The 12,229-nt window shown below is 39.8% G+C and overlaps 1 protein-coding gene across 1 annotated transcript in view; it reads left to right on the top strand.

Moving 5' to 3' along the window:
- The window catches only part of LOC126473215 (VPS35 endosomal protein-sorting factor-like), a 103,639-nt gene that overhangs the window by 59,635 nt on the left and 31,775 nt on the right, over positions 1 to 12,229 (top strand). Inside the window, exon 13 of the mRNA XM_050100126.1 lies at positions 6,483 to 6,649. Coding sequence (XP_049956083.1) covers positions 6,483 to 6,649 — 167 coding nt within the window. The remainder of the gene's footprint in view (positions 1 to 6,482; positions 6,650 to 12,229) is intronic.

Here is a 12,229-nt window from a genome sequence, read left to right as displayed (position 1 = left end):
GGTTTATCTGTTTAGCAAGAGTAATAGAAGGCAGATTTCAGACTACCTAACAGATCAAAACGAAAATTTCTGTTCCGACACTGACAATGTTGAGTGTTTATGGAAAAAGTTCAAGGCAATCGTAAAATGCGTTTTAGACAGGTACGTGCCGAGTAAAACTGTGAGGGACGGGAAAAACCCACCGTGGTACAACAACAAAGTTAGGAAACTACTGCGAAAGCAAAGAGAGCTCCACTCCAAGTTTAAACGCAGCCAAAACCTCTCAGACAAACAGAAGCTAAACGATGTCAAAGTTAGCGTAAGGAGGGCTATGTGTGAAGCGTTCATTGAATTCGAAAGTAAAATTCTATGTATCGACTTGACAGAAAATCCTAGGAAGTTCTGGTCTTACGTTAAATCAGTAAGTGGCTCGAAACAGCATATCCAGACACTACGGGATGATGATGGCATTGAAACAGAGGATGACACGCGTAAAGCTGAAATACTAAACACCTTTTTCCAAAGCTGTTTCACAGAGGAAGACCGCACTGCAGTTCCTTCTCTAAATCCTCGCACAAACGAAAAAATGGCTGACATCGAAATAAGTGTCCAAGGAATAGAAAAGCAACTGGAATCACTCAATAGAGGAAAGTCCACTGGACCTGATGGGATACCAATTCGATTCTACACAGAGTACGCGAAAGAACTTTCCCCCCTTCTAACAGCCGTGTACCGCAAGTCTCTAGAGGAACGGAGGGTTCCAAATGATTGGAAAAGAGCACAGGTAGTCCCAGTCTTCAAGAAGGGTCGTCGAGCAGATGCGCAAAACTATAGACCTATATCTCTGACGTCGATCTCTTGTAGAATTTTAGAACATGTTTTTTGCTCACGTATCATGTCATTTCTGGAAACCCAGAATCTACTATGTAGGAATCAACATGGATTCCGGAAACAGCGATCGTGTGAGACCCAACTCGCTTTATTTGTTCATGAGACCCAGAAAATATTAGATACAGGCTCCCAGGTAGATGCTATTTTTCTTGACTTCCGGAAGTCATTCGATACAGTTCCGCACTGTCACCTGATAAACAAAGTAACAGCCTACGGAATATCAGACCAGCTGTGTGGCTGGATTGAAGAGTTTTTAGCAAACAGAACACAGCATGTTGTTATCAATGGAGAGACGTCTACAGACGTTAAAGTAACCTCTGGCGTGCCACAGGGGAGTGTTATGGGACCATTGCTTTTCACAATATATTTAAATGACCTAGTATATAGTGTCGGAAGTTCCATGCGGCTTTTCGCGGATGATGCTGTAGTATACAGAGAAGTTGCAGCATTAGAAAATTGTAGCGAAATGCAGGAAGATCTGCAGCGGATAGGCACTTGGTGCAGGGAGTGGCAACTGACCCTTAACATAGACAAATGTAATGTATTGCGAATACATAGAAAGAAGGATCCTTTATTGTATGATTATATGATAGCGGAACAAACACTGGTAGCAGTTACTTCTGTAAAATATCTGGGAGTATGCGTGCGGAACGATTTGAAGTGGAATGATCATATAAAATTAATTGTTGGTAAGGCGGGTACCAGGTTGAGATTCATTGGGAGAGTGCTTAGAAAATGTAGTCCATCAACAAAGGAGGTGGCTTACAAAACACTCGTTCGACCTATACTTGAGTATTGCTCATCAGTGTGGGATCCGTACCAGATCGGTCTGACGGAGGAGATAGAGAAGATCCAAAGAAGAGCGGCGCATTTCGTCACAGGGTTATTTGGTAACCGTGATAGCGTTACAGAGATGTTTAATAAACTCAAGTGGTAGACTCTGCAAGAGAGGCGCTCTGCATCGCGGTGTAGCTTGCTCACCAGGTTTCGAGAGGGTGCGTTTCTGGATGAGGTATCGAATATATTGCTTCCCCCTACTTATACCTCCCGAGGAGATCACGAATGTAAAATTAGAGAGATTAGAGCGCGCACGGAGGCTTTCAGACAGTCGTTCTTCCCGCGAATCATACGCGACTGGAACAGGAAAGGGAGGTAATGACAGTGGCACGTAAAGTGCCCTCCACCACACACCGTTGGGTGGCTTGCGGAGTATCAATGTAGATGTAGATGTAGATTTCCCTAAATCACTCCAGGCAAATCCCGGGATGGTTCCTCTAAAAGGACACGGCCGACTTCCTTCCCCATCCTTTCCTAATTCGATGAGACCGATGACCACGCTGTCTGGTCTCCTTCCCCAAACAACCAAACCAAACCAAACCAACCACTCATGCTCAGCATGTCATGAGTGTGATCAAGCTTTTGGCTGTTGAAAGTACAATATCGGAAAACATTTATGGCCTCAACACATTTGTGATTTTTAGTTTTCAAATTCTGGATGCTATGCATTTTATTTCTGACTTCATCCTGCTCTAGACATTGTACAACTCTGCCATGAATTCAAGTCGTTTTTCAACTGGACTGGGTGCTGCAAGGGACTATGAGGCTCTCATCAGCCTTATACTGATGGCTGTTCCAAAATTTTATCATGCTTGGCCTATTCCTTTTGATCTGTGACTGGCAGTCAAGGATGAATTGGACAGATTGTATGGCTCAGCCATCACTGAACCCATTCATTCCAGCCAGTGTGTAACACCTCTGGTTGTTATTTGTCAACCTAAGGGCACTTCGTTTGTGCTGCAATTTTAAGTCGAGCATTAATGTCAATTCAATAGTAGATTGCTATACTATTCCTTGCCCTGAAGAAATCTTCATGAAGCAGTGAATGCTTTTTGAAAACTGATTTGGCAGAGGATTACTTGTAGTTTTGTCTGTTTCCTGCTTCTAAACAGATTATGGTCATCAACACTCTTTTCAGGTTATACTGTTAAATCATCATTTCTGTTTGGTATCGCAAACACTCCTGCCATCTTCCAGAGATTTTTACAACAGTTAATGCAATGTGTTCTGTGTTGTGCAAACTATCTTGATGAAATTATTATCATGGATTCCTCTCGAAAGTAACATCTTGCTAATCTTCAGCTCCTGTTTACTAAACTACCGGAGGCAGGCCTTAAGTGTGATTTGCAGAAGCCGAATAAGTTGCAGGGAGAAACAGACTATTCAGACCATAATTTTACGAAGGACATCGTGAAACCTACAAAGTGCCACATTGCAGCAATTGACAACCTGTCTCAACAACAGAACCTAAAGGAACTACAGTAGTTAGGATTTGAAATTTCTCCCTAATGCGGCAGATGTCATTCATCTGTTAAATAACTTACATAAAAAAGATGTTACTTTTGTCTGGTTGTCGGACTGAGACATAGCATCATCCACATTAAATCACTCTTAAATCATCTCCATGCCTTGGTACCTTTATGCCAGGTAAACATCTCATCTCTGCAACGGATGCCTCACAACGCAGGCTGGGTTGGCTTTGGCTCACAGAAACACTGACAGCTCGAAACAGCCTACCACATGCCTCCAAGATGTGACAGCTGTGCGATGTGATTATTCCCAGATACAAATGGAAACTTTGGCCATCACGTATGCAATACAGAAGTGCCATGTTCTTCTCTATGGCAACAAATTCCATCTCATCATTGACCATAAGCCATTTTTGGCACTTTTTGTCTCTCATTCACAGCTTCCTGACAGTACTACATGACTCCAGCATTGGGCTTTGTTTTTGAGTGTGTATCACTATGAAATTCATTATAGATTGACAATGCAGCATTCTAATGCAGACACACTGTCATGCTTGCCCAGACCCAGCCTTCAACATAGCCAAAGTTCTCTGTTTTCAGAATGATGATCACTGCTGATTGCATGCAGGAGACAAACTTCTAGTAATGGTCAATCGAGTAGTGCAGATCACCCAGCAAGATCCCATCCTCCACAGCTGCTTCATTATGTGTGTACTGGTTGACATAGCACCAGCCCACCAACATCACCCAAACCCAAGGTCTTGCTGCAATGAGCATAGCTTTTTCCATCATCCATGTGTCATCCAACCCATAACATCCTATTTACTTATTTTAGCCAAACTGTTAATAGGCCACTTAGATAAATCCTTCCCATCCACTTAATACCTTACACCCATTGTCTGTTTCAGATAGATGTATGACATAATCATAATATGGACCAAAGTCGAGAGGAAACTCTGCACTTTCCTCCAGAACCTCAATACGTATTACCATATCCACCTCTAATAGCTCCATAAAAGTCGCTCTCCTCCAGCCTTTGCACTTCCAGCTTTCCCAAGCCATTTCTTTCCATGACACTAACAAATATATCATCTGTGTGAATCAGCCCATGAACCAGTACTCCACTTACCACCCACATCTTCAAAAAATCAATTACATCATTCACCAGAGCTTTGACTAACCTCTTTACATAGCCTTAGATGCAGACTATCCTACCCACAATCTTATTTTCTTCCTCTTAAGAATCTTTCAAATGAGAGTTTTGTAAACTACTTCTTTTCCAGATGAACTGCATTTTTTAGGATTTTCCCAGTCACTTTCAGTCTGGCATTTGCTTTTCATTATCAGCCCAAAAAAATAAAGATATGTGATCAGTTTTTTGTTCGTTTACAGGTATATTTCTTGAAATACTCAAACCACAGTACAACTGAACACTTCCTGCATTGCTCTTCTAGCACTCATTTTTGCTTTTTTCAACTTTTGTCAGCAAGGCTTTGAGTTTGTTCAGATGTGTGATAAACCTCATTTGCTATCAATCCAGCACCCCATATGCCATTCCACTGTAAATGATTTATTTGCAAAATCTGTTATGTACATCCACCCACATCCTACTGCTGTCAAATCATAAGCATTTCCTACCCAATCATAGGTGGGGACATGCTCATAAAGAGCCATGTGATATATGACCTATGCAAGGAATAACATCCAGCATTTTTTGTGAGTCACACAGATAACCAGCTGTCCACCTGTATAATAGGTCACCACCAATCTATGTCTATTCATAAACTAAACACACCATACATTGCAACACTATTGCCTTTAGTAGTGGCTCAAATGTGTTAGCCTTATTTCATCTTACTTGTTTCAGATGGTCAATGTCCTTTTCTTTTTTAAAGAAAAAAATATTTTCTGTAATTATGTCATTGTCATGTTACTTGAACTGTATTTTATTAATTTTACTTCAACTTTTAAACTTATCCAGAAATTTATTTTACTTTTTGTTATTGACATTCTGTTCATGTTACCTCTTTCATTTTATCTGCATGCTTGTAAACCTGACTCACTCCACATCTTAGTGACTTAACACAGTGTGAATTCACAGAATAAATAAAAAAATAAAAAAGTGTTACTCATCCCATTTGTATCCCCAATGTCTCTGTGCCAGCTCCTCTTAGCTGTGCAGAGTGGAACTCCCACTATGACACAGTATCCACTCTCACACCATCTCACCTCTTAACTTTGAAGATTATTACTGTAATTAACCCTCATTTTGCCATTGCTGCTACTGAGAACCACCTGTCCGCCCCCCTCCTATCTCTTGATACTTTTCTACCCCTTGTTGCCCTGCACGTCCTACTTCAACCCAGATGCCCCAACCTTGAGGCTACGTAATTGGTAAAGAGGGTGACAGCTGACCTGAAAGCCAGTGAAATGATGTGGGCTTGGAGGTGGAGATCTCCACACAGTGTTTGCAATATCAGCCAACATCACCCACATTGCCACACCCTAGCATGCTACTGGGCACTCCAAATTTCCCCTACCAGCCATCTTAAGTGTCAGGACTCCAAACACACCACCAGTTCACCTCATGAAGCATCATCCAGGATGCTTCCAGCCATACACACCCATTCAGGGAAGAGTGCTGTGGTATTCCAGCCAGGTGGAAGTCTGCTGGAAGGTGTGGAACTCAGCTTCAGCTGCTAGACAGCAGTGCTTCATCTGTGAGCACTAGTATTGTGGCAGTGCAGTGCTGGCCTCACTGTGCTACAGGACCATGCCCACCTTGCCAGCCAATTAGTGCTAACATTCATGCTATAAAGCTAGCTGTAGTGCAGCTCTGCCTACAGTGGTGTATTCACCTTCCACTTATACCACTAGCCATAATACACCATTGTTCTTGTTTTTCTACTTCATTATGTCGTGGTTACTCTGTTTGAATTACTCACTGGACTTGTTTTTTCTTGTGCCGTCTCCAATTGTCTGCTTTTCATTGTTGTTTTCCGTCCACACTTGTTGATGCATTGGTGACAATGCATTGCCCGTCGGCCAGCCTGTGCAGGTTCTTTTAGTCATTCATGATCTTGTCAGATTCCGGTCACAATAGCTGTAACATTGGAATTTTTAAAATATGGCTGAAATGATTTTCATAACAAGGTTGACTTTAATTCAGTGCTTATTGTTAGTTTATAGAGAGAATTATTTAAGTGTGTATTACTTGAACTGTTTTTATGCATAGATAATTTACATCATTTCTCTTTTATGATCACTGACCTTCATGCCACTGTTTTACCTTTATAAACAATTTAGGACAAGTTCCTGCCATTGCTTGATATGTTCCAAAAAGAGAGTGTGAAAGTGGCTGTATGCAAAAGTATAATGGATTCATTTGCTACAAATCATCAAGAGTCTACCAATGATCCAGTTATAACAAATGCTTTGATGTTTGTTTGCCGTGTTATGCATGACTCTGTGAAGTAAGTGTCCTATGTCAATCATCACTTTCCAGTTTTTATTTTATATATCCATTCAGTAGATTACAATATGAGTGTTCAATTTATTCCTTCTAAAACCTTTAACAATGAATAATTGCAAGATTGACAATAGCTAAATGTGAGGAATGCCTTTTCTGGATTATTTATTGAGTTATACACCTGTACAGAATTGACATTTTTAATGTTGTTTACCAACAGCTATGATTTGTGTGCATGTGGAGGGGATAGTGCAAATTTATCTGCATAAGGTGTTCATGAGGTATCTGAATGATGTCAGGAATTGTTTAGTTCCTGAAATGTTCAGTGATCTCGCGTTACCTGGTAGATACTAGCAGTTCTTCTCATCTTTTATATTGCAAAATGTGCTTCTTCTTTCCAGGTAACTGTTGTGTGTCTTAAGCTGTTTGATAAGACAGCTGATTTTTAAAGCAACTATTTAAGAGTGAACCAAGCACACCCCATACTGTGAGAATCACCTCAGAATGCAAATTTCATTTGTAACCATAAATATCGTGTCTTAAATACCATTTCTTGCTTATAAGTAACCCTTTTTTTTCATGTATTTCTCAAAAATTGTGAATTTTTATAGGCTTTGAGGCTAGCCAGCAGCCTCATACAAATTAACAGTAGATGTAATGAGTATAGTGTAATTGTCTTAATAAGGATTTGGAGGAAGTTACACTTAACTTCTGTGAAAGGTCTGAGTTGTTTGAAACATGGTGAAGTTTTGAATTTCAGTCTATAATTTTGTACAACATTCTGCTATTTAAATTGATATATAAGATTACTGTTCTTATGCAAAACGGTTAAGGCAAGGCTGTCATCTTGCAAAATACGTTCTTCAGGTGGGCCATTTAAAATTAATTTATTGTGTCTAATGTTGAACTCTGTGCAATACTGAAGACACAATGACAGACTGCCTTTGTTTGCTATGGTGAATTCTTGATCTTCTGGGTTGACATTTGGCCTCTTAATCGTTACAAAATCATATGAACATCAAGAACACCATTTTTATCTTCAGATGCAGTCTAAAATAATAATATTATGTTTCATGCAAAGTAACAGTGACATATTACGGTATATTGATAATTTTTACTCATGGACCGTCTGACAGCAACTGAACAAGAAATGAGTACAATCATACAAATAGCCATGAACAACGGGTATAACACACATGTGGCACACAGGCTCAATCAAAAAATAAAAACACAAATACAAAACAAACACAACATTTCCAGAATACAAAAGAACTCACAAGCTGAAAACTTACAAACACACTCAACAAACACACACAATGACAACACCACACAGAAAAGAGCCAGATGGTACACCATGATCTACACACATAAACTAACACCCAGAGTTGCAAGCGTCATAAAGAGACAGGGCTTCAAAATAGCTTATAAGCCTGGGCAAACCCTCTAATCACACCTAAGCCACCCAGATACCAAGAGGGACAAATTGCAACAATCAGGAATATATAAACTTGAATGTCAAAGTTGTGATGCAGTATACATAGGCATGACATGCAGGAATTTTGAAACAAGATACAAAGAACATATCAGATGTTGGAAGTATGAAACAAACCATTCCACATGTGCAGAGCATTTAAAACACCATAACCATCATCCTACAAACATGGAACAAGAAATGAAAATAATGAGAATAAGCAACCATGACAAACATCTTACACAAATGCAAGAAAACTTCCACATCCAGAAAGCCATAGCAGAAAACAAACATGTGATAAATGAATAAACACACATCAGCACAGGCTCCCTACTACATTTAATAAAGGAAATGATAACATAAACACACACACAGCCCACCAAATAATAATAATAATAATAATAGTAATAATAATTAAAAAAAAGTTATACACACACACACACACACACACACACACACACACACACACACACACACACACACACACACACACACACAAACACAAACACACACAAACGCATACACGAACAGATCACAGATACTTCAATAATTACACTCGAAAGTTTGGCAACAACATTCGATCTTTGGCAAAAACATTTGACAGTTGGCAACAGAAACCAAAACATTGCATTGAAACAAGCGTTCAGTTCATAGTGCTGTGGAATGTGGGAAAAAACCCGCAAATTGGCATTGATAAGAAGAAGAACAACACCAAAAATGCAACAGGAGTGTAATATGTAAGAAATTGTCCACACAACCTGTAAGTACAGTTCGAAACATTACTACTTAATAGGAAATACCAACCACCAGAACTGTTTATAACCTATAGGCACAGTGACAAAAATGTAAATTAAATCGCTAACATATGTACATATTCCAGGCCACTGATGATGCCTTGCAGAAAATAAAGGCGAAATGTGTATGGCACTAAAATTGGGTTTTATTCAGTTGCTGTCAGACAGTCCATAAGTAAAAATTATCAATATACTGTAATATTACACGCAACTGAGGAAGACAGGACTAAAAAATAAAAAAAAGTTGAAGATGTCAACAGTGACATATGTTGTCAGGAGTAAGACATGTACAAAACACAATGTGCCTTATTTTCCAGTCTTCTGAATACCATTAACTTGTTATCTCCTTGACAGGGAGAACAAACAAATGCCTAGTAGTTCAAGACAATAAGCTGTCATCAGTAAAAGAGATAACATGTTAGCACTAGACACTTTCAGCCTCTGTGACACAGTATCTGCCATTTTTACATGACTGCATGTAGAGCATTTTCCTTTTAATTAGCAATGAGAATATCACTCAGGCCAGTAGAGAAATGGATGTAGAATTGAATAATTGCCTCCATAGTGGGTGAAGTGTGGACATTGAGCCGCATAGCAGCAGAGGCTGCCAGGAGGTGTGACATAGATGGGCAAACCCTCCGGTCTTTTGGTTAATTAAAATAAATGCACACCATGGCCAGGAAACCTATTTGCATACTGTATGTGAAGCATCACTCTACATGCCATTGTTGTAGTGTGTTACTTGGATTTCAGTCTGAATAAAAATGGACTTTGCATCATTTCTGGAATTTATTGTCTTGCAACTTTGTGGTCAAAGTCAAGCATCACCATCCCATGGCTTTTACTGTTTGGAATGTGTTCCGACCAGTCTGAGCTTTACTCCAAGCACCACATAGTGGGACTCACTTTTGTGCACATAAGCAATTTGTGTGTGTGTGTAGTGGGACACAGAAGTTACAGTAACCCTTTCTTTAACAAAATGTGTGCTATGTCGCATCAAAAGAGCAATTTTGTTCTGCCAGTAAACCTATACTTTAACTTATTTTATCAATTTCCCAGTAGCTAAACCCGGCATTGCCCAGGTATATATTTATAACTGTGCTTCACATCTGTACAAAGCAGCATCTGGCTATGCACTTAAAGTTTATGATGTCATATCTCTTGAACTATGTGTCGTACAATAATATAATTTTGTAGACAGCAGTGTATGTGGATACTGTCTGCAAAATGTGTTGCAAATGGAGTCAGTAGCAACAAAGTGTCATCCATGTTGTGACAGTTGCTCACACATCTCACTGATTATGATGTCATATCTCCTGAATGATGTGTCATACAATAATATAATTTTGGGGAACATACAACAGCACATGTAGAGTCTGTCCTTGAAATTTATTGTGAATAGAGTTAGTACCAAGGAAGTAATAAATTTAAATGTCACGCATGATGTTACAGTTTTTCAGGCATCTCATTGTTTATGACGTCGTACCTCTTGAACTATACATCACACAATGATATAATTTTGTGCTTACATTTAGTGATATATGTGCATACTATGTGAAATGTTTTGAGAATATAGTTAGCAGTGAAGAAGTAATAAATTATAATGTTTGCTTCATGCAGTACTTTTACTCTAAGAACAATGGAAAAGTAGTAAGTGATGAACATTTCTCCTTTCATCATTCTGTAGAGATTGTCAGCAAGAAAAAGATTCATAAAAGTTTGAAATCATGTGTAAAGTGTGTTGCAAGTTGCTAAGTGCTCTCATTCACAAATATTGGATGGATAAAATCTAGCAATTCATGTGTCACAGGCTACACTTATTTTTCATTCCCTTTGATAGGCAGGTGGTTCTTAGCCCCACAGCAATTGTTGCGTGACAGTAATGTTTATGTCCCCCCCCACACACACACACACACACACATTTTTATATTATGTATAGGTGTGTTTTATTATAATTTCTGTTTTAATTTCATCATTATTTTAATTTATTTTATTGATATATATTATATATCTGTTAAAGATGTCTTCACAACATCTCAGTTTTATTGTAGTGATGCAGTTTTAACATGCGGAGTTGGCAGTTTATTTCATATTGAATCACAACAAAAATGGAACTATGAGCTACTAAATCAGATTTGTGTCTACTTGTGGTGCTGTACCAGTGCGTACTATGAAATCCCTGTTGGTACTACTGAGTATTCAGTGATGAATTTACATTGGTCTCACAGATGAATGTACTGACCTTTGCACTACTGCATTTCTTACAGAGTGCTTTATGCTTATATGATGATAATGTTTAGTGACAGTTTCTGTTACTGACATTTCACACACACACACACACACACACACACACACACACACACACACACACCTATGCAGTTACATTGTGCTTGTTGGACACACAATACCGGAGCTCAATTCAGCAGGTGGACTGGGGGTTGAGGGTTGTGTCAGATAGGGTGGGTAGGAGGAGAAAGAGACAAGAAACAGGAGTAGTAGTTTGGTATGTGTAAGTAGTAGCTTGGAGAGGGGGGGAGGGGGGGCAACAGGTGTGCAAGATAGGAATGCAGCAGGAAAGAGTGGCAGATGCGTCAGCAGGAAAGAGTGGCAGATGCGTAGGCTGAGCATGTGACACATGGATACCGAAGCCAGTGAGTGAGGTGCACAATGAAGATGACATGGAGGCACGGATTGGGAGGGGCTGATAGGACAGAGGGAGGGGAATCTGTTGGATAGAGGCTGTCAGGACAGTAGGTTAGTGTATTTTGAGGCCTGGGAGATTATGGGTGTGAAAGAAGTGTTACAAAGATAACTTCCTTCTGTGTAGTTCAAAAAAGCTTGTATAGAGAGGACTGTGAAGCAGCCATTGAACTCAAGCACATTGCATTGACTTTGTTCCTCGCCAAAGTTTGGAGATGGCCACTCATTCTGGTGTACATCTGGTTGTGGGTGATGTCCACATGAGATACTGTGCACTGATTGCAGAACAGGTGGTATATGACACACCTGCCTCCACAGGTGCCCTGCCTCTCATGGGATAGGATAAGCTTTTGATGAGTGGAATAGGATGTGCTGGGTGAGTGGATCAGGCGGGTCATGCACCTGTGTTGTCCACAGGGGAAGGACCCATGTGTACTGGAGTTGAGAGTGAAGGTGACTTTGAGATGGGCCAAGATGTTATGCAGTTTGGGTGGGCAGTGGAATACCACTTTAGGAGACATTGAATTAGGTCTTGGAATGACCTTGGGTAGGATGTCCCTCATTTATGGGCATGGTGATAGATAATAAAAGTCATGGCAAAGGATATGGTGCAGTTGTT

This window comes from Schistocerca serialis, chromosome 4 (assembly GCF_023864345.2).
Source record: "Schistocerca serialis cubense isolate TAMUIC-IGC-003099 chromosome 4, iqSchSeri2.2, whole genome shotgun sequence".
Taxonomy (NCBI): Eukaryota; Metazoa; Arthropoda; class Insecta; order Orthoptera; family Acrididae; genus Schistocerca; species Schistocerca serialis.
Note: the sequence above shows the minus strand (reverse complement) of the source record. Positions and strands in the feature narration are given on the sequence as shown.